Source organism: Rattus norvegicus, chromosome X (genome assembly GCF_021556685.1).
Source record: "Rattus norvegicus strain SHRSP/BbbUtx chromosome X, alternate assembly SHRSP_T2T, whole genome shotgun sequence".
Lineage (NCBI taxonomy): Eukaryota > Metazoa > Chordata > Mammalia > Rodentia > Muridae > Rattus > Rattus norvegicus.
In genome coordinates this window covers 86949859-86973595 of record NC_141554.1, presented here as the reverse complement: position 1 = coordinate 86973595, position 23737 = coordinate 86949859, and the positions used below count along the sequence as shown (strand labels likewise).

At 36.8% G+C, this 23737-nt stretch overlaps 1 protein-coding gene across 50 annotated transcripts in view; it reads right to left on the bottom strand.

The window, feature by feature from the left end:
- Dach2 (dachshund family transcription factor 2) overlaps positions 1–23737 on the bottom strand; it is a 563517-nt gene that overhangs the window by 141059 nt on the left and 398721 nt on the right. For all 50 annotated transcript variants that reach the window (XM_087599387.1, XM_087599389.1, XM_087599396.1 and 47 more), the window contains 1 exon segment: positions 1262–1420. In XM_087599387.1, coding sequence (XP_087455513.1) covers positions 1262–1420 — 159 coding nt within the window.

The following is a 23737-nucleotide window of genomic DNA, read 5'->3' as shown; positions in this document are numbered from 1 at the left end:
TATCTTAACCAGTTTTTGAAGCACGACTTTTTACTGACCCTAGAACTCACTAATTCTATTAGACTGGCTTCAGAAGAATTTCAGGGATCCAAGTTCCTCTGGCTTCATCCCATGGACTGCTTAGATTATAGACCCACTATGGGGCTCAGGTTTGTCATGTGACCTGGGGAGGTAGACATATATTCTCAAGAACTTGAGATATTGCATCAATCCTTGGGATGTATTTGAATCATCTTTTCATGAGCTGTGTTTTCTGCTTGCTGGTTGAAAGCATCTGATTTCTCAGGTACATAACAGCTGAAAACACTGTCTTTAGGGAAATGGTTTAGGTTGAGCAAGATTTGAGTTAGACTAAATTAAGTTTGTAATCGGTGGCATTCAATTTTCCTCCTGTTTCCTCCAATGTTCTTGTGTCTGAACACCAGATATTGTTTTTCTCCCTAGGAAATTCAAAATACATGGTACCTGAAACTTTTGGTTCCTTTAGCTATAACAAACTTCTATTGTATAAAGTCCTTATTCTAGTGATGGTATATTATGAGGGGTAATTATTTCAAAATTCTTCTATTGCTTCTACCCCAGGGTTCAATAGGGGAATAAAAATTCCTAGGAAAAGGAATAATGGACCTCTCCTCCAGGAACTCTTGTTTACAAGAAATGCAGTACTTTACCTAAGTTAATGAATGAAAGATCTATTTTACAGCAGAAAGTTTTAACAGTACTTTAATCCCTTGTAGAGATCACCTAAACAGAAATTTGTACAAATCATCCATATTCATATCCAAAGCACTATTAATCATTTTAATTTATATAACAATTATTCCATGCAAGTAATTATTAATATAGTTACCTTTGTCAATTTTTAGCACTCATATTAACCTGAAATAGGTATATTTCTACTGTTTCCTATAGGTGGATAAATTGAGAATTGTACCCTCTTGGTGACTTCAGCAACGTAACACAATTACATAATTTTGTAAAAACGGAATTTGAAATCCAAGCCAATATGATCCTTGCTGATATTCTGTTTAGCAACCTCACACATACTAACATCCTTTTTTTCTGCTGCTTTGCCTCCCCAGTTACCTATATGATATAAATTCTTTATTTTTAAAGAAGTCACTTTTTATTTCTTCCTGTGGTTTTGAACTGTTTATACTTTGCTGAAGAGAAATGGGCTAAATTTTGCCATTCCAAGATAACTAGAAAGTCTTGACTTGTATTTTTAACACATCCAATTTTGTCAGCATCATATACGTACGATTGCTTAGAAGGTGATTCTGCTGAAGTGGATTGAGGGTAGGAGCACCACCAAGGCCTGGCTGGCCAGCAAGAGCTGCATGAGCAATTCCATGTTGAGCTCCAGGAGCAGCAAGTGGAGATTGTATCTTCTCTTTATCCCAGGATGATTCACTTCCACCTAAAAAATTGAAATGAAAAGATTGATAGCTTTTCCATGAATTTTTTTTAAAATCTTCGTGGTAGAACTGTAATAAATAGTTCCTGCTACAAATGTTTAATTGATCTGCAAACTCACAATCCTACTTTCAGACCCATGAGGGCCAACAAACACTGTCTAGGAGCTGCCTTTCTTAGGTAAGTCATATCTTCCTTTCACTCCCCTTTCTCTCCAACCCTCTGCAATTTGCAAACCTACAAACCTCATTCCAGACCTGTAGCCTGCATACTACCCCTCATGTGAGCTACCTTCCCCCGTAAGTGGCTTCTTCCCTTTGTCTTTGCATTCTCCAACACACTGGTATATGCAAAATCACAAACCTAGATCCTGACAAGTGGCCTTTAAACATCTTCATTTGTGAATCTACTTTGTTTAACTTAGCGTACCCATCAACTTTACCTATCTGACTTCAGGTGACACATTTCTTGCCCCTGCCCCATCTCAGGAAGGGCACGTTATTGTATCTTACACACACCAAAGGAACAAAGTCACATGCCTAGTTCAAATGAGAAAAATAAAAATCAGGACCCACAACAACATCACCACCACCAACAAAAAACAACAGGAACAACAAAACAGCATGTCTCCCCCAAACCTTACTAGTATTCTGCAAGTGTTCTTTAGTGGAAACTACCTAAATGAACACAAAGTATTTAAACAATAATCATAAAGTTAATGAAACATTTCATTTAACTTCATTAACATGACAATCAATGCTATAGAAGGGTCCAAGAAAATATAAATCCACTCCTGAATGAAAAATAAAAACAAATTTGGATTTAAAAAATTAATTCCATAAAGATATCAAAACATCAAAGATAACACAAACTGAAATGGAGATGGAATTGTAAAACTCCATATCCCAGTTAGAAAATTCAAGGGAAAGCTTTATGAGAAGAATGAAGAAAGCAGAAGGTAGGATAACAGAACCCAAATATAAAATAGCAATTTATATTAAATAAGCAAAGAAAATTAAAAATAAGTAAAAAAAATTAAAAAGTAATAAGTAAAAAGAGGCTAGATCACTTGAGAGAGGAAAAATAATAAGACACATAGGAATTTAGAGACTATGGACATGAACTCCTACCACTAACAAAGAAGTTTTCTGAAACTGATATTCACATAGAAAAAAATAGTTTTCTCGAAAGGAGGCTCACTAAGTTTGTTTGTTTTGTTTGCTTATTTATTTATATTCATTCACTGTATATCCAGACCACTGTTCTTCATCCTGGTACCTCTTATAACAGTCCTCACCTTCACTTCATCTTCTCTGAAAGAGTGAAGCCCCCATTGGGTACCCTTCACCACCACCCTGGCACATCAAGTCTCTGTAAGGCTAGACACTTGTTCTCCTATGGAGACCAGACAAGACAGCAGAGTTGGGTATGTATTCTACAAACAGGCAAGAGCTTTAGTCAAAGACTCTTCCCCAGTTGTTTGGGACCCACATGAAGACTGAGCTGCACGTCTGCTATATATGTGCCAGGATCCTAGGTCCAGCCTGTGTATATTCTGTGGTTAGTTTAGACTCTGAGAGTTTTCATGGGTCCAGGTGAATTGACTCTGTTTGTCTTCTTGTGGAGTTCTTATCCCCCTTGGGGCCCTTAATCCTTTCACCAACTCTTCCTCACTTCTCTCATATCTAGAAAACTTTTTTTCTCTCCTAGGAGGTCCTTTCAAACTCTATTGTGGTTAAAGTTAATATCTGATTCAAATTCAACTGATCTAACTACACTAAGAACTCATGAGTTAAGAATAGGAAATGCCATATTTCCATAATTTGCATAAGCATGGAGGATTTCCTGGATAAACCTATATTAATATAAGTTTTGAATCAAATGGGGAGAAAAATATGATAGTGCACAAACTAATAAAATCATCAAGTTAATCTTATTATGAAATTTTTATGATAAAAAGTTTGGTTTGATTTGTTACACTTGATTAATAAACCCCAAATCATTCCTTTAATCATATAGAGGTTTGGTCTGCTGACTGAGACAATTCAAATCTTCTATGACTGCATGAATTGTTCTCTTTTTATCCAGATGTTTGATGCTGCACAGTCACTGACTAAGAACAGGGGAATAATTTTTGAATTGATGCAATCAATTTAATTAGCAATCACAAATTTAAATTTCCAATTAAATCAATAAGAAATTTTTATATGGTAATGAAGAGGGATGGTGTGGGAGGGTAATTCTTAATAAGTGATAAAGCTAACCAAACTGCAATATTAAGAATTTATTGTAGTAACATTGGGACTATAAATATGATGAATGCAAGAAAATACAAACATTTGGAAGATCGATTTTTAAGCAAAAGTCTTAGCACTATGTTCAAGATATGAATTACCTCACCATTACAGAATTACAATCTGTAAAATGATGAACTAAATATTGACAAAGAAATATAAATTTGGAAGACACAAAATTATACCACATGATATCAATGTTGTATTGCTGTGTTACCGCAACAAAAACACACACCAATCCTAGGTTCAAAAATTGTCAATATTTATTTTGTGAATTAATGACATTTTACAACCTTTTAGCCTACATCAACAGCTTGCAGCTAACCATTGGATTGAGGACAGGGTTCCTAGTGGAGTAGTTAAGGAAAGGACAGAAGTAGCTGAGGGGGTTCCTCATAGGATGAACTACAATATCAACCAACCAGATACACCCCAGAGCTCCTAGGACTAAACCACCAATCAAAGAGTACACAAGGAATGACCCATGTTTCCAGTTGCACATGTAGCAGAGGATGGCCTTGTTGGTCATCAGTGGGAAGAGAGGCCCTTGGTCCTGTGAAGGCTTGATATCCCAGTGTAGGGTAATGCCAGGGCAGGGAGGCAGGAGAGAGTGGGTGGATGAATGGGGGAGCACCCTCATGGAGGCAGGGGATGGGGGATGGGCTATAGGGTTTCCAGAGGGGAAACTGGAAAGGGGGATAACATTTAACATCTCAGGGATCCGGGTTAGTTGAGACTACTGGTCCTCCTACGGGGGTGGGGGGTCTCCTCCTCAGCTTCTTCCAGCTTTATTAAAATTCAACCAGAGGGGTCAAGCAGCTTCTGTCCATTGGGTGGGTGTACATATCTGCATCTGACTCAGCTGCTTGTTGAGTCTTTCAGAGGGCAGTCACGATAGACTCTATTTTTTGAGCACACTATAGCTTCAGTAATAGCTTCAGACCTTGGGGTCTCTCCTTGAGCAGGATCCCAACTTGGGCTTGTCAGCTATTAAGAATGAGGATATCCTGAGTTTTGCAGGCAAATGGATAGAACTAGAAAATATTATCCTGAGTGAAGTAACTCAGACTCAAAAGGACCTGCATGCTAGGTACTCACTAATAAGTGGATATTAGCCAAAAAATGTACAGAATACCCAAAATACAATCCACAGAACTCAAAAAGGTTAACAAGCAGAAGAGCCCACGTGAGGATGCCTCAATTCCACATGAGAGGAAGGAGAAGACAAGCACAGGATGAGGGAGGGAGGGATCTGGGTGGGAAATGGGACAAGGAGGGAAAGAGAAAAATATGATCAGGTATTGGGTCGGGGGAACATGACTGAAGCCCTGAGGGCCAGCAGAAAGAATGGCAATTGGAAACCTCTGGAGATAGGATGTGTTGTGACCCTCTAGAATGTACAAGAGACCTGGCAGGTGAGAGACTCTCAGGACTCAAAGGGAGGGACCTTAGATGAAATGCCCTACAGAAAGACAGGGCATCAAGTGAGTGAGGGATGAGGTTGCCACTCCACAGTCAAAAACTCTGACCCAGAATTGTTCCTATCTGAAAGAACTGAAGAGATAAAAATGGTGAATAGCCTGAGGAATAGAAATATTTTTAAAGCTTCATTAAAAGTGTCCTGCATTTGTTTTACTTTTATGAGAATACTGGATGAAGCTTTATTTTTTCTAACAACTTTCATGTTTATTAACTACCATGATAATCATAGTTTGAATTGAATTTCTATCCTCTCAAATTACAGATATGAACTTTCTCCTCCTGTATGCTGAGATAATGTCTATGAAGTAGGCAACTGGGGAACACTGGGTAGCCTCTATATGTGGATTGTGTGTTAACAGTTTGGACACTCTGACATCTGAACAGAAACTCTTCTTATTTTTAAATAAATTCAGATTAGCTTGAGACTCAGTCAAAGGTGCTTGGTGGTCTTAAACTTTGCATTAGCCATGCCTCCTTGTCAAAATATAACAGTATCTACTTTTCTTAAAATATTTTAAGTTGTATTAATATGATCTATTTTCAATCACTATATAGCTGTTGATACAACTACTTACCCCTTTAATATTTAGGCCTACCTATCCATTTACATATAACAGTTTGTTGGAACTTTCCTAGCTAGATAACACAGACAGGATTTCATGAGCAACACAATATTTTCTCACAGTGGTGGTTTTGTCATGTTTCATTTCTGTACAGATGGCTGCCCTCTTCCTTTATGTTAACAATTTCATGTTTCTGCATCAGTTCACCAATTATACTGATATGTCTGCTAATTTTTGTTGTATGGTCTCCAGTCAGAAGGGATAGATTTTATGATTCACCAGTAGCCTTCTTTTAACTTAACATAGCCTCCACTTTAAAGGGTCTATTTATAAACCCTTTAAATTTATACTAAATTTATATTTATAATTTTAATATTTATTAAAATTAAAGTGATGATAAACCATATATGACAAAATAATTAAGAAATGAATACTTCATTTGGTTGGCTCATTCAATTATTACCATGCCAGGAGACACCTACTCTCAATGTGAATTTTGATAACCTGCTATGTAACAGAAATATACATCCTTAGAGTCAATCTAAATGTCAAAGTGATAAACTATGGAGACATAAATCTAGAGTGGACTGACAATTTTTTTGGATTAGTTAAAACCTTAAGTTTACAAATTTTAAATTTTCATTAAAACTTATTTTAAAATGTTAGAATTCCCAGAAGTTCTTTTACTTTGCTGCTTTCTCTTAAAATATAAATGAACAGAAGGAGGCATTTAAAGCACAGATACTTTTTTAGTAGGTGCATGGCACTTTAGAAATGCCAAGTGTATTTATACTTACAATAATGCGGCCCATTATATTTCCATACATGAATAAAATGAAGATCCCTGTAATTCAATTACACATTGGACACTCTTCCCACCCCATCACACAACAACTAGTAATCCCCTTTAAAGTTTTCAAGTTTACATTTTATTTACTCTTTTGGGGGAGAGAAGTCATGCCACAACCAAGTTTAGAAGTCAGAAAATGAAGTAGTAGATAGCAGAGGTCAGTTCTCTCCTTCTAGCATGTTGTTCTAGGTATTGAATCAAAGTTTGGCAGCAAGTCCCTTTCCCTGCTGAGCAATCTCGATAGCCGAAAGTACAAAGATATTTGAGACAGAATTCAACATAACAAAAGCAATTATACAGTCAATATCATATCAATATCATCTCAAACAGTCAGAGGGTGGACCAGGAGGGCAATAAATTCTGGAATGTAAAAAACAGATTAAATAAAAGAAGAAAAAATTAGCTGGAGAAATGGCTTGGTGGTTAAGAGCACTGACTGCTCTTCCAGAGGTCCTGAGTTCAAATCCCAGCAACCACATGGTGGCTCACAACCATCTGTAATGGAATTTGATGACCTCTTCTGGTGTGACTGAAAACAGCTACAGTGTACTTATATAGAATAAATAAATGCATCTTTTAAAAAAGAAAGAAAAAAAGTAAAAAATAAATAAAAATTCCCCAAATATTTTTTTTAAATCTGGAAGGAAGTCTATAAGTTTCAAAACCCATTTGATGAGGAAGTTTATTTCTGGAACAAATAGGAAGCCCTTGCTTAAAAGTATACTTATGAGACCCGGTGAGAGAGAGACGCAACCGCCTGGTCAGGTGGGCACTCCTGAGGCTGCAGAGCGGAAGAGACCACCAACACTGCTCACCCCTGCCCACATCCCTGGCCCAAGAGGAAACTGTATAAGGCCTCTGGGCTCCCTTGGGGGAGGGCCCAGGAGCGGCAGGACCCCTGCCAGAGACACCGCCGGACCCTGAAGGAAACAGACCTGATAAACAGTTCTCTGCAACCAAATCCCGTGGGAGGGAGAGCTAAACCTTCAGAGAGGCAGACAAGCCTGGGAAACCAGAAGAGACTGCTCCCTGCACACACATCTCGGACGCCAGAGGAAAAAGCCAAAGACCATCTGGAACCCTGGTGCACTGAAGCTCCCGGAAGGGGCGGCACAGGTCTTCGTGGTTGCTGCCGCTGCAGAGAGCCCCTGGGCAGCACCCCACGAGCAAACCTGAGCCTCGGGACCACAGGTAAGACCAAATTTTCTGCTGCGAGAAAGCTGCCTGGTGAACTCAAGACACAGGCCCACAGGAACAGCTGAAGACCTGTAGAGAGGAAAAACTACACGCCCGAAAGAAGAACACTCTGTCCCCATAACTGACTGAAAGAGAGGAAAACAGGTCTACAGCACTCCTGACACACAGGCTTATAGGACAGTCTAGCCACTGTCAGAAATAGCAGAACAAAGTAACACTAGAGATAATCTGATGGCGAGAGGCAAGCGCAGGAACCCAAGCAACAGAAACCAAGACTACATGCCATCATCGGAGCCCAATTCTCCCACCAAAACAAACATGGAATATCCAAACACACCAGAAAAGCAAGATCTAGTTTCAAAATCATATTTGATCATGATGCTGGAGGACTTCAAGAAAGACATGAACACACTTAGGGAAGCACAGGAAAACATTAATAAACAAGTAAAAGCCTACAGAGAGGAATCGCAAAAATCCCTGAAAGAATTCCAGGAAAAAACAATCAAACAGTTGAAGGAATTAAAAATGGAAATAGAAGCAATCAAGAAAGAACACATGGAAACAACCCTGGATATAGAAAACCAAAAGAAGAGACAAGGAGCTGTAGATACAAACTTCACCAACAGAATACAAGAGATGGAAGAGAGAATCTCAGGAGCAGAAGATTCCATAGAAATCATTGACTCAACTGTCAAAGATAATGTAAAGCAGAAAAAGCTACTGGTCCAAAACATACAGGAAATCCAGGACTCAATGAGAAGATCAAACCTAAGGATAATAGGTATAGAAGAGAGTGAAGACTCCCAGCTCAAAGGACCAGTAAATATCTTCAACAAAATCATAGAAGAAAACTTCCCTAACCTAAAAAAAGAGATACCCATAGACATACAAGAAGCCTACAGAACTCCAAATAGATTGGACCAGAAAAGAAACACCTCCCGTCACATAATTGTCAAAACACCAAACGCACAAAATAAAGAAAGAATATTAAAAGCAGTAAGGGAAAAAGGTCAAGTAACATATAAAGGGAGACCTATCAGAACCACACCAGACTTCTCGCCAGAAACTATGAAGGCCAGAAGATCCTGGACTGATGTTATACAGACCCTAAGAGAACACAAATGCCAGCCCAGGTTACTGTATCCAGCAAAACTCTCAATTAACATTGATGGAGAAACCAAGATATTCCATGACAAAACCAAATTTACACAATATCTTTCTACAAATCCAGCACTACAAAGGATAATAAATGGTAAAGCCCAACATAAGGAGGCAAGCTATACCCTAGAAGAAGCAAGAAACTAATCGTCTTGGCAACAAAACAAAGAGAATGAAAGCACACAAACATAACCTCACATCCAAATATGAATATAACGGGAAGCAATAATCACTATTCCTTAATATCTCTCAATATCAATGGCCTCAACTCCACAATAAAAAGACATAGATTAACAAACTGGATACGCAACGAGGACCCTGCATTCTGCTGCCTACAGGAAACACACCTCAGAGACAAAGACAGACACTACCTCAGAGTGAAAGGCTGGAAAACAACTTTCCAAGCAAATGGTCAGAAGAAACAAGCTGGAGTAGCCATTCTAATATCAAATAAAATCAATTTCCAACTAAAAGTCATCAAAAAAGATAAGGAAGGACACTTCATATTCATCAAAGGAAAAATCAACCAAGATGAACTCTCAATCCTAAATATCTATGCCCCAAATACAAGGGCACCTACATACGTAAAAGAAACCTTACTAAAGCTCAAAACACACATTGCACCTCACACAATAATAGTGGGAGATTTCAACACCCCACTCTCATCAATGGACAGATCATGGAAACAGAAATTAAACAGTGATGTAGACAGACTAAGAGAAGTCATGAGCCAAATGGACTTAACGGATATTTATAGAACATTCTATCCTAAAGCAAAAGGATATACCTTCTTCTCAGCTCCTCATGGTACTTTCTCCAAAATTGACCATATAATTGGTCAAAAAACGGGCCTCAACAGGTACAGAAAGATAGAAATAATCCCATGCGTGCTATCGGACCACCACGGCCTAAAACTGGTCTTCAATAACAATAAGGGAAGAATGCCCACATATACGTGGAAATTGGACAATGCTCTACTCAGTGATAACCTGGTCAAGGAAGAAAGAAAGAAAGAAATTTAAGACTTTTTAGAATTTAATGAAAATGAAGGTACAACATACCCAAACTTATGGGACACAATGAAAGCTGTGCTAAGAGGAAAACTCATAGCGCTGAGTGCCTGCAGAAAGAAACAGGAAAGAGCATATGTCAGCAGCTTGACAGCACACCTAAAAGCTCTAGAACAAAAAGAAGCAAATACAACCAGGATGAGTAGAAGGCCGGAAATAATCAAACTCAGAGCTGAAATCAACCAAGTAGAAACAAAAAGGACCATAGAAAGAATCAACAGAACCAAAAGTTGGTTCTTTGAGAAAATCAACAAGATAGATAAACCCTTAGCCAGACTAACGAGAGGACACAGAGAGTGTGTCCAAATTAACAAAATCAGAAATGAAAAGGGAGACATAACTACAGATTCGGAGGAAATTCAAAAAATCATCAGATCTTACTATAAAAACCTATATTCAACAAAATTTGAAAATCTGCAGGAAATGGACAATTTCCTAGACAGATACCAGGTATCGAAGTTAAATCAGGAACAGATAAACCAGTTAAACAACCCCATAACTCCTAAGGAAATAGAAGCAGTCATTAAAGGTCTCCCAACCAAAAAGAGCCCAGGTCCAGACGGGTTTAGTGCAGAATTCTATCAAACCTTCATAGAAGACCTCATACCAATATTTTCCAAACTATTCCACAAAATTGAAACAGATGGAGCCCTACCGAATTCCTTCTACGAAGCCACAATTACTCTTATACCTAAACCACACAAAGACACAACAAAGAAAGAGAACTTCAGACCAATTTCCCTTATGAATATCGACGCAAAAATACTCAATAAAATTCTGGCAAACCGAATTCAAGAGCACATCAAAACAATCATCCACCATGATCAAGTAGGCTTCATCCCAGGCATGCAGGGATGGTTTAATATAAGGAAAACCATCAACGTGATCCATTATATAATCAAACTGAAAGAACAGAACCACATGATTATTTCATTAGATGCTGAGAAAGCATTTGACAAAATTCAACACCCCTTCATGATAAAAGTCCTGGAAAGAATAGGAATTCAAGGCCCATACCTAAACATAGTAAAAGCCATATACAGCAAACCAGTTGCTAACATTAAACTAAATGGAAAGAAACTTGAAGCAATCCCACTAAAATCAGGGACTAGACAAGGCTGCCCACTCTCTCCCTACTTATTCAATATAGTTCTTGAAGTTCTAGCCAGAGCAATCAGACAACAAAAGGAGATCAAAGGGATACAGATCGGAAAAGAAGAGGTCAAAATATCACTATTTGCAGATGACATGATAGTATATTTAAGTGATCCTAAAAGTTCCACCAGAGAACTACTAAAGCTGATAAACAACTTCAGCAAAGTGGCTGGGTATAAAATTAACTCAAATAAATCAGTTGCCTTCCTCTATACAAAAGAGAAACTAGCCGAGAAAGAAATTAGGGAAACGACACCCTTCATAATATACCCAAATAATATAAAGTACCTCGGTGTGATTTTAACCAAGCAAGTAAAAGATCTGTACAATAAGAACTTCAAGACACTGAGGAAAGAAATTGAAGAAGACCTCAGAAGATGGAAAGATCTCCCATGCTCATGGATTGGCAGGATTAATATAGTAAAAATGGCCATTTTACCAAAAGCAATCTACAGATTCAATGCAATCCCCATCAAAATACCAATCCAATTCTTCAAAGAGTTAGACAGAACAATTTGCAAATTCATCTGGAATAACAAAAAACCCAGGATAGCTAAAGCTATCCTCAACAATAAAAGGACTTCAGGGGGAATCACTATCCCTGAACTCAAGCAGTATTACAGAGCAATAGTGATAAAAACTGCATGGTATTGGTACAGAGACAGACAGATAGACCAATGGAATAGAATTGAAGACCCAGAAATGAACCCACACACCTATGGTCACTTGATTTTTGACAAAGGAGCCAAAACCATCCAATGGAAAAAAGATAGGATTTTCAGCAAATGGTGCTGGTTCAACTGGAGGGCAACATGTAGAAGAATGCAGATCGATCCATGCTTATCACCCTGTACAAAGCTTAAGTCCAAGTGGATCAAGGACCTCCACATCAAACCAGACACACTCAAACTAATAGAAGAAAAACTAGGGAAGCATCAGGAACACATGGGCACTGGAAAAAATTTCCTGAACAAAACACCAATGGCTTATGCTCTAAGATCAAGAATCGACAAATGGGATCTCATAAAACTGCAAAGCTTCTGTAAGGCAAAGGACACTGTGGTTAAGACAAAACGGCAACCAACAGATTGGGAAAAGATCTTTACCAATCCTACAACAGATAGAGGCCTTATATCCAAAATATACAAAGAACTCAAGAAGTTAAACCGCAGGGAAACAAATAACCCTATTAAAAAATGGGGTTCAGAGCTAAACAAAGAATTCACAGCTGAGGAATGCCGAATGGCTGAGAAACACCTAAAGAAATGTTCAACATCTTTAGTCATAAGGGAAATGCAAATCAAAACAACCCTGAGATTTCACCTCACACCAGTGCGATTGGCTAAGATCAAAAACTCAGGTGACAGCAGATGCTGGCGAGGATGTGGAGAAAGAGGAACACTCCTCCATTGTTGGTGGGATTGCAGACTGGTAAAACCATTCTGGAAATCAGTCTGGAGGTTCCTCAGTAAATTGGACATTGAACTGCCTGAGGATCCAGCTATACCTCTCTTGGGCATATACCCAAAAGATGCCTCAACATATAAAAGAGACACGTGCTCCACTATGTTCATCGCAGCCTTATTTATAATAGCCAGAAAATGGAAAGAACCCAGATGCCCTTCAACAGAGGAATGGATACAGAAAATGTGGTACATCTACACAATGGAATATTACTCAGCTATCAAAAACAACGAGTTTATGAAATTCGTAGGCAAATGGTTGGAACTGGAAAATATCATCCTGAGTGAGCTAACCCAATCACAGAAAGACATACATGGTATGCACTCATTGATAAGTGGCTATTAGCCCAAATGCTTGAATTACCCTAGATCCCTAGAACAAACGAAACTCAAGACAGATGATCAAAATGTGAATGCTTCACTTCTTCTTTAAATGAGGAAAAAGAATACCCTTGGCAGGGAAGGGAGAGGCAAAGATTAAAACAGAGACTGAAGGAACACCCATTCAGAGCCTGCCCCACATGTGGCCCATACATATACAGCCACCCAATTAGACAAGATGGATGAAGCAAAGAAGTGCAGACCGACAGGAGCCGGATGTAGATCGCTCCTGAGAGACACAGCCAGAATACAGCAAATATAGAGGCGAATGCCAGCAGCAAACCACTGAACTGAGAATAGGTCCCCTATTGAAGGAATCAGAGAAAGAACTGGAAGAGCTTGAAGGGGCTCGAGACCCCAAAAGTACAACAATGCCAAGCAACCAAAGCTTCCAGGGACTAAGCCACTACCTAAAGACTATACATGGACTGACCCTGGACTCTGACCCCATAGGTAGCAATGAATATCCTAGTAAGAGCACCAGTGGAAGGGGAAGCCCTGGGTCCTGCTAAGACTGAACCCTCAGTGAACTAGTCTATGGGGGGAGGGCGGCAATGGGGGGAGGGTTGGGAGGGGAACACCCATAAGGAAGGGGAGGTGGGAGGGGGATGTTTGCCCGGAAACCGGGAAAGGGAATAACACTCGAAATGTATATAAGAAATACTCAAGTTAATAAAATAAAATAAAAAAAAAGTATACTTATGATTAAAAATATTATTCAGCTAAGGCTTACTATAAAATATTGTACTTGACTCATGAATCATTCTAAGAATTATGTTGATATACTTTGCTAAATAAATGTGAACCCCAAAATCCCAGTGCATTTGTTTCTAAATTAAAATACTGCAAGATGTAAATATTCCCTGTGTACCATATGAGGCATAGCAACTAAAACCTTAATATTCAATTATTGAGTTTCAAGGATATTAGTTACGTAGGTTATAAAGGAATATGCAATGGAGGCACAGTGACCTTCTATATCACCTGCAGTGTGTGGTGACAGTGTTGGAAAAACTCTTGCCATCATGCATAATGTGATAATTATACTTAAAATTAATTCTACACTACCAAAAAAAAAACAGGTTTTACTTGCTATTTTGAAACTGCAAGTGATAACCATATCTTAATGCTCTTTTTCTGAACCTAACATACTCTACTTACTTTATTTACACATGTTTTCTAAAGCGTTTACTGGAGCAGAATTTGTTTTTAAATGTCTTTAAGTCTATATAAACTATACTCTGGGAAAAACAGAGAATATTTCTATAATACACCATACCTTTAAAAAAACCCAAATTTCTTTCTTGCTATTGTATTACATGTTGAAAGATGTTTGAAATGTAATAAAAGTTCAAAGCCATGACAGCATTTTCTTATCTGAATTTAAGTTCCTTCTGTATAGTTCCTCTAATATAAGTGGTGTCTTTAAGACAAGCATATTATAGAGTCAGTTTTACAGTAAATAATCATATAATACCACCATATATCTTTTGTGGTGTTTCTGAAATAAATCACATCAAATGCAGATAATACAAGCTGAAGATTTATGCTAAAGAGATATTTCCTAGAATTCATAAGCTGTGACATGCACACTTGTGATTTCTATGTTAAACTTCTAATCAATAAAATATGGTATACATATTTAAAATACAAAAATAGACATATAAAGACCAAACAAAATATTATAGCATCTATTTTTGACTTTAAGCAATATAGTGACTGGTTGCATTTCAGTTCTGTTAGTAATGCCCTGAGGCAGAAAGTTCTCTCTGGTCATTGGCTGTCTAGTCTTTCATTAACTGTATGCAACTATAATGCTTTTTAGTTCAAAATTGATTAGTATCTTATTTAATTATTTTTCTATTAAATTTCCTATTGGGATAATATAGCACAGCCTCAAATAAAAGAAAACAATTTAAGATTAGAAATTGAGTAAAAACTATTCAAATTATATGCTGTGTAAGATTTCACAAAGTTATCTTGAATTTAAAAACATAAAATATAGCATAAATTTAAAATTCTTGCACCCCCATCTGAAATTCTATCAAAATGCATTAATTGGATATTTTTTTACTTCCCACAGTTTTTCATTTTACTAGATTCATGATAAATAAATATATCAGTAATATAGTTTAATAGATTTTACCACCACATTAATTAATGGACCAGGCATTTTTTTTTGCATTTGACAAAAGAACAAGTTTATTCAACAGTGAGGCCATGGAAGGCCCAGCCTTCAAATCTGCCTTCTTGAGAGCAGGGCTTGGGGACCTTTGGGGAAGGTGAGGTGGATATTGTGTCTATAGAGAACTCAGAGTGGAAGTGGGGTTGAATCTATAGTATCTATTTACATTTCCCTCCCGACGTTGTTTTTATTAATCCCTCCTCCTTGAAACATTGGAGGTATATGATGGTTTGTACATGCTTGGCCCAGGGAGTGGCACTACTTAGAGGTGTGTCCTTGTTGGAGTAGGTGTGTCACTGTGGGATGGGTTTTGATACCCTAGTCATAGATGCCTGGAAGTCAGTCTTCGACTAGCAGCCTTCAGATGAAGATGTAGAACTCTCAGCTCCTCCTGCACCATGCCTGCCTGAATGCTGCCACACTCCTGCCTTGATGATAATGGACTGAACCTCTGAACCTGTTAACCAACCCATATTAAAAATTGCCCATATAATGTTGCCTTGGTCATGGTGTCTGTTCACAACAGTAATACTCTAAGATAAGTCATCTATCTGGCCTGCTGAATCAGAGCACATATTGAGTTAGATTAAGAAAGTGGTTTAGAGCTCACTGAGTAATATGTGCAGGTTTTCTGACCAGATGGTGAGAATGATCTTTGATAAACAAGTAATTCATTAAAATGGGGAAAATCAGGTCTTAAAGATTATGAGTATCACCTGTAAAAAGGAGCCAGGTACCTACTATACCTTAGTATAAATTTAAGATAGTATGCAAAAGGAAACCTCTCCATGATTTATACATGGAATGTCTCACGGGCCTGCTTATATACGGGGTGCTTGGTCCCCAGCCCCAAGCTGGGGAAGCATTACAGAGTGAAAGTGGGTCAGTCAGGAGAATTCGGACCCATCGGGCCCCTTCAAAGAGTTGTGGTCTTGTTGGAGGAAGTGTCACTGTGGTGGAGGGCTTCGAGGTCTCCTATGCTCAAGCTAGACCACACAGTGGTGTGTTTAGAGTCACACTCACAGTCTCCTTCTGCTGCCTCATGATCAAGATATAGAATTTTTAGCTCCTTGCCTAGCACCATGTCTGCCTGGATGCAGCCATGCTTCCTGCTATGATAGTAATGGACTGAACCTCTGAACTGTAAGCCATCCCCAGTTAACTGTTGCCCTTTACTTTATAAGGGTTGCCATGGTTGTGGTTTCTCTTCAGACATTTACCCTAGATCCCTAGAACAAACGAAACTCAAGACGGATGATCAAAATGTGAATGCTTCACTCCTTCTTTAAAAGGGGAACAAGAATACCCTTGGCAGGGAAGAGAGAGGCAAAGATTAAAACAGAGACTGAAGGAACACCCATTCAGAGCCTGCCCCACATGTGGCCCATACATATACAGCCACCCAATTAGACAAGATGGATGAAGCAAAGAAGTGCAGACCGACAGGAGCCGGATGTAGATCGCTCATGAGAGACACAGCCAGAATACAGCAAATACAGAGGCGAATGCCAGCAGCAAACCACTGAACTGAGAATAGGTCCCCCGTTGAAGGAATCAGAGAAAGAACTGGAAGAGCTTGAAGGGGCTCGAGACCCCATATGTACAACAATGCCAAGCAACCAGAGCTTCCAGGGACTAAGCCACTACCTAAATACTATACATGGACTGACCCTGGACTCTGACCTCATAGGTAGCAATGAATATCCTAGTAAGAGCACCAGTGGAAGGGGAAGCCCTGGGTCCTGCTAAGACTGAACCCCCAGTGAACTAGTCTATGGGGGGAGGGCGGCAATGGGGGGAGGGTTGGGAGGGGAACACCCATAAGGAAGGGGAGGGGGGAGGGGGATGTTTGCCCGGAAACCGGGAAAGGGAATAACACTCGAAATGTATATAAGAAATACTCAAGTTAATAAAAAAAAAAAAAAATCAAAAAAAAAAAAAAAAAAAAAAAAAAAAAAAAAAAAAAACCCTAAGACACAGGTACTTCCATCAGGTGGAGCAAATGTGATTGAGAAAACACCAAACCAACCAACCAAATGGATCATGTAGGGCTCCTCTCTCCAGTAGCCACACAGCTTTGGGGGAAATCTTGTCTGAGTTTCTACTTCTCCCGAAGTGCTCATTTAGTCAAGAGCAGCCTGATAGACAGGAACTTCACATGCATAGGAAATGTTTTAAAGTCTATCGGATATAAGGACTTTCGCTCCACAGTCCTTTTGATTTGTTTACTCCTTTGCTTCTGATGTCACAAGCAACCTCATTTTGATTACATTTCTTTTCTAGTCACTGCTTCTGATTCCCACTGATAGTCATTTTGTATGTCCAAAATTACCAGGATGGACCTCTGCCAGTTGTTGATCTGATCTGGTCCCAAGGTGACAGAAGATGGTTGATCATGGTTAGGCCAGGCATGGTTTTTAAGCCAGTGAATTAGACTAAGTAGCAAATGACAGGACTGGCCACACAGAATAGGGCCACATAATTCAGTTTTGTCCTTCTGTCTCCTAAGCTTCACAATGCACATGTATTAATATCATCCTTGAAAGCATGATAGTTTTATATCAGAAAAATAACCTTTTATAGTTGGGAAAATAATTGAATGGGATCATAAGGTGTTCTAGTAACAAAAAATAGTTTTACAAATAAACCCAAATGAATCCATTTGAACATTTACAGCAAATGGTGAGAAATAAGTAATGCCCAGATGGCAACTTTTCTTGACTTTGCTACCTATAGACTTGTCTTTGAATAATGGAGTTAGGGTGACATTACTTGACTAGCATTTGTTTATAAGCTACAGTTTATAAGACCAAATAGCAATAAAGTTAGATAAAACATGGGGTACAATATTTTGCTCAGTTATAACAGCACAATGAAAAGTAGTTCGAAGTATAGGAACAGGCCCGAAGCTAGATGTTGGCCTGTTTACAATCTACGGACCTTAGAAAGGGTATTAAATTCTTCCAAAGCTTATTTTACACATATATAGACAGTTTAACAATCTTGCTATTATTGTAACAATTAAATAACATAGAACATATAAACTATGTAATGTAATAACTAGGCAGGATAAGAGCCAAATACTGGCATATCAACAGTATTAGCACAGGATTGAGGCTCCTAGAAACACCAAGAATTCAATAAATAATTCACATAAGGCATTTTTTGCTTTCTTTTGCATTTTTACTTGCATGGCCATATATGTATATTAACATATTGGTCTTAAAGTAATTATATAATCAAATATGTGAAAGCACTGAAAAATAAGTACATCAGCTATAACTTTACAGGGCTACTGCCAACAATTTATCAGTTGATTCAGAAGATGTAATTACAGCCAAGCTTTGCCAAAGATTCAAAATATGGCCATTAAAGTCAGCAATTCTCAATCTGTCAGTCAGTCAGTCATACTTTAGAAAGTGTGTTTGTCACAGTGGATTTAACAGTGCCTATTGATAATTATACAATAAAAGGGCTTAAAAGATGTAAATATACACTACAAACATTTTTCAAAAAATATCCTAACTATAGCAAAGTATTTCAGAAAATGTATTGATTTTAAAGATTTAGATAAGAAGAAATAGACTCTATATAGATATGTTGGAGGACAATTCATATTTACAAATTGACACAAATTAGCTAAATTTTGCTTACCCAAGAGTGAACAATTTACTAGTTTCAATTAGAGTCTTAAAAGCAAGTTCGGGACAAAAGATTTTTAAAAAGTATTATTTTCAAATATTGACTGTGGATTCAATTCATACATATTTCCTTCATTCAATCAAGATAAATTTAAGCATATTTTGTAAAAACAAAGTATCAATTTTTAAAATTATACTAGAAAGCTAGAAAAGAACATTCTAGGGTGTAAGTTAGGTATGATTATAGGAGATGGATAATGATATAAGACAAAGTTACCCACGTATAATCCAAGAAGGAAATGAGACTGGACTATCAGGTGCCAAGGGAACAGACAAATCTACTGTGTATCTTCCTTTACCTTTCCTGTCACTGTGCAGAAGCTTCTAATGTGAAAGAATGCAACTAAACTCAGCACTAAGTACATATATACAACCCTCAAAGCAGAGTTCTTCCTACTACACAAATGGCAAAATGTAAAGCCACTCGCTCATTCAAAAACATTCATTTGATAATAAAAATACACTAATTTGTGCTCTTATTATTTTATATGCCTTTTTAAAAGTTGTTCTCTTATTTACTCAACATATTGTACTTATGCGAACATAGCTATAGACCATATGTCTCTAGAAGTAAAATTAAATAATATTATATTTAAGGTATTTCTAAAAATCATCAAAAGTTTTAATCAACTAAAATATGTTATCATTAATATCTTACAAAATGACACAAAATGAATAATTGTTCTGCCTGTTTTCATTGAGAAAACACTTTTAAAATATTTTCAAATTATTTTTCTCACTAATATATTTTCTTTTTGCTATTTTGTTTGTTTTCTAATTTTGACATACTACCAATTTGGCATAGAAATAAAAATATTGTACAATCTGACATTTGATTGGAGAGAAAAATAATGGTATTTTGTCAATGACCAGAAAACTTTCGTACCTTACTTCAAAGGGAAATAGGCTACGTATTATCATAAAATACAATGGCTGGTGCTACAGTGATCATTGAGAGTATATGATATAAAATGCAATAATTTTGCATTGATATGAGCAGCTACAACTTCACATATTTTCTTTAAAGTATGGGCTACACTTTTAACATGTACCACCTTGATTTTTTTTAAATTAACAGCTTTCTTCCACATACCAATGCCCAGTTACGAATTCCAAATGTTTTGTCATATTTCTTGTGAGCAATGCCATCTGCCAGAGGTGGCATTTCATGGCTGTTTACCCTGACTCCCTCTAAGAATTCATCTGCCACTATCTAATGCTGTCTGAATAAAGGGGATTAAGACTCTGATGCAACAGAGACTATTGATAATTTGGTATAATTGGGAAGAAATGAAGATAAATGAGGTTGAGGATGGAGAGGCAATTAGTTGAGCTGCCTGTACAGCTGTGTTCTCGGCCTAGCTCCCCTGGCCTTTTCTTCAGTGAGATATGTGCAAATTAACCATAATGACAAATACACACTTCCCAAAGCTCTAGTACTTTGTAAAACTTGAGAAATCACTTTTCATTTCTGATAACTGACGTACTTGTTTGGTAAAGTATTTCTTTCCCCCACACTTTCCTAATGGTCCTTATGGCACAGGGCTGCAGCACCTGCTCTAATGCAGGAACAGTTCTACTCTTAGCCCTCAACCCCTGGCCCATTGCTGAATTTTCAGTTAATGGCAGGCTACTGTTCACAGTATGAGCATGTAGAGGAGCTACAATCTATTTTTAGCATTAATTGTGGTTCAGTGTCCAGGAAAGACGGGCAGTATTTTCATTCTTACATGATTCAGAAAAAAAAAAAATTCCCACTCAATGAAAAGAACCATTTATTTTAACTCTGTAAACACAAATCCTATATTTTGCAGCTTCTTTTCTGTTTTTTTCTTTTCAGTACAAACAATATATCAGGTCATATTTATAAAGAAGCTCTTGCTTATCTTCAAAGATTGACAAAGTCAGTATTTTCAAGGAAATTTGTACAAATTCATACTAAGCTTAACATTATTATTATTTTGCTTCCTTAAATAAAACAGCACATCAGTAAATGTTTATTCTCTACTATGTTTACCTAGTGACTAACTTAAGTCTAAGATTGCTTTTCTAACATCATGGGATATCATAGTAAGACTTGAAATATTTTTAGGTTCAGTATCTCCAATTGGCAGGTTTTTCTCTGTTTAACCCTTTGCAAACTATTCAGACGAGTGTTGTGTGTTTCCTTCACTTTCGCACTTAATGCTTGTGAGTAAAGATGAGTTCTTAAATGCAGTTAGAAGACGTAACTGTTCCAGTGAGTGAAGAATGCTTTTGGTCACACTGTGAACACTAGCATGACAAGAAGACAAATATTTTTTTCCCATTATTGATTTTTTCACTGACATAAGTAATCTAAAACTAAAGTTTAAAACAAACACTAAGCTAATTACAAATGCTTATCAAATAAGGCAAACATGCCCACTATGATACGTTTATGATTACGCTTTTATTTCTTGAAAATTACTAAATTAACATTTTAATAGTATTTTATCTGAACTGTGCAATACGGTAGTAATGAGACATGTGTGAATATTTTAATTTCAATTGAATGAAATTAGAAATTCACTTTTCCAATTATACTAGCCACATTGACATTGCTATATAGACATATGTGGTCAGATACTACTATTTTAAATGTCATGAAGAAACATTCCTATTATCTTAGAATTTTTTGTTAGTTACCACAAACCTATATTTTGCTGCTTTTCTGTTTTTTTTCTTCTCAGTACAAATAGATTCTATTTACTTTTTATTTAGTAATCATTTTATTTTTTATATTTCAAATGTTTGTCCACATCCCTTTCTCCCCTCCATAAATATTTTATAGCTTATTTTTCTATTAATACAAATTAGTAAATTTATACTACAAACATCTATGAAATTAAGAATCGATAAATCAAAGATTGAATCTACTCTTAGCAAACAATTTAAAATCCCTTTGATTTCCTCAGTGGGAAGGCAATAAATTTGAGGGTTTTTTTGTTTTTTGTTTTTTTTTTATTAACTTGAGTATTTCTTATATACATTTCGAGTGTTATTCCCTTTCCCGGTATCCGGGCAAACATCCCCCTCCCCCCTCCCCTTCCTTATGGGTGTTCCCCTCCCAACCCTCCCCCCATTGCCGCCCTCCCCCCACCAGTCTAGTTCACTGGGGGTTCAGTCTTAGCAGGACCCAGGGCTTCTCCTTCCACTGGTGCTCTTACTAGGATATTCATTGCTACCTATGAGGTCAGAGTCCAGGGTCAGTCCATGTAAATTTGAGTTTTAAAAACTCCAGTTGACAAATGACTTGAAAAACAGACATGTGTTTAAGGACAAACATATCATTCACCTAAATCCCTGTAATTTTACCCACAATTACTATTAAATAAACTAGTAGCCAATGTATTGGGTACGGCAACAACAATCAATTAGAACTATGTCCTAGATTATTGATAAGGACATAGCATAACTTTTAAACCAAAGCTATAAAATACTATTACATTTTAGGTTTTGTTGAGGAAATGAATAGTGATGAAAATATTATATACACAGACACAAATACTCATGTACACAACACTATACTTAACATATTAATTGGATAGCTTACCATACTATTTCATTGAATGAAATAGTATCTTTACAGAAAATAATTTTCATTGATATGCTACTTTAAAAAAATAATGTTTTTAAGCTTGCGAGTCTTCAATGAGATTTTGGCTTAGGATTTCTATAACAATTGTGAGACTAATATATATTATACACATGTTTGATAATTGCATAATTAAAAATTTATTACACAAATATAAATACTTGATTTATATATTTTTAAGTTTTTAATAATAAAGATTTCTAACTCAAAGTATATCATTTTTATATTTTAGATATGCCAATATTATGATTATGCAGCAGTATCATTCCAAGAATGGTAGAATTATGAGATACTGGTAATTTGCCAAACTCTCAAACGATGATTAACTTCCTCATTGTGTCTCCTGTGGGCTTCTGTTTCTTTTCATGTGTCATGATGGAATTTAGCTGGATGAACTGAATGATGCGTTCTTCTTCTGGCATTCAGTGATTCTGCACATTTTTGAAACTATACATAGTTTCCTAAAACAAGCAGTATAAACTGCTAAATGAGATGATAAACGCAAAACTGTGCAGGCTGTTTACTTCTGACAGAGAGGCAGACAGATGGGAATGGGAATACAAATGTAAGGAAACACAAGCTTTTAACAATATTTTTGTTTTTAATTATGTGCTAAGTTATTAATATTTATACTATGTTCTACAGTATGCATATGTTACATATTGTTTTCTTTCTAATATTTTGAAGTTAATATAAGAGAATATACACCCAGTAGCCTTTGGCCATCTCATTTAGGTCTATAAATTAGACAATTTCATGTTTGTAAGTATTATAGCAAAAGGTAAGACAAAACATCTTATAAGCAAAGACTAATTTAAGAAAATAATTATGTATCCAGATGTGTATTCCTGAGATCACAAAACTAACTTGCAATACCTGGCATTTCCTTTTAAAGTAAAAATTCTAATTTTATCAGCTCTCAAATACTTCAAACAAAATCCAGAGGGGTAACTGATTTTAATTAATTCATTTTTATGCCAGAAAATATAAAGAAAGATACCCAAGAAATGTGTAGTCACAATGATGTCACTTATGTGCAATGAATCCAATAGCTAAATGAGCCACAATTTACATTTAAGTATGATTCTGTTCTTTTCTTTTGGCCATTCAACAGTAGAGAATCAAAATCAACTGTATATATATAGTGTTAAAAATAAATTCAAGCTTTATTGAACTTGACTGTGGAGCCTGAACAGATTACTTTGC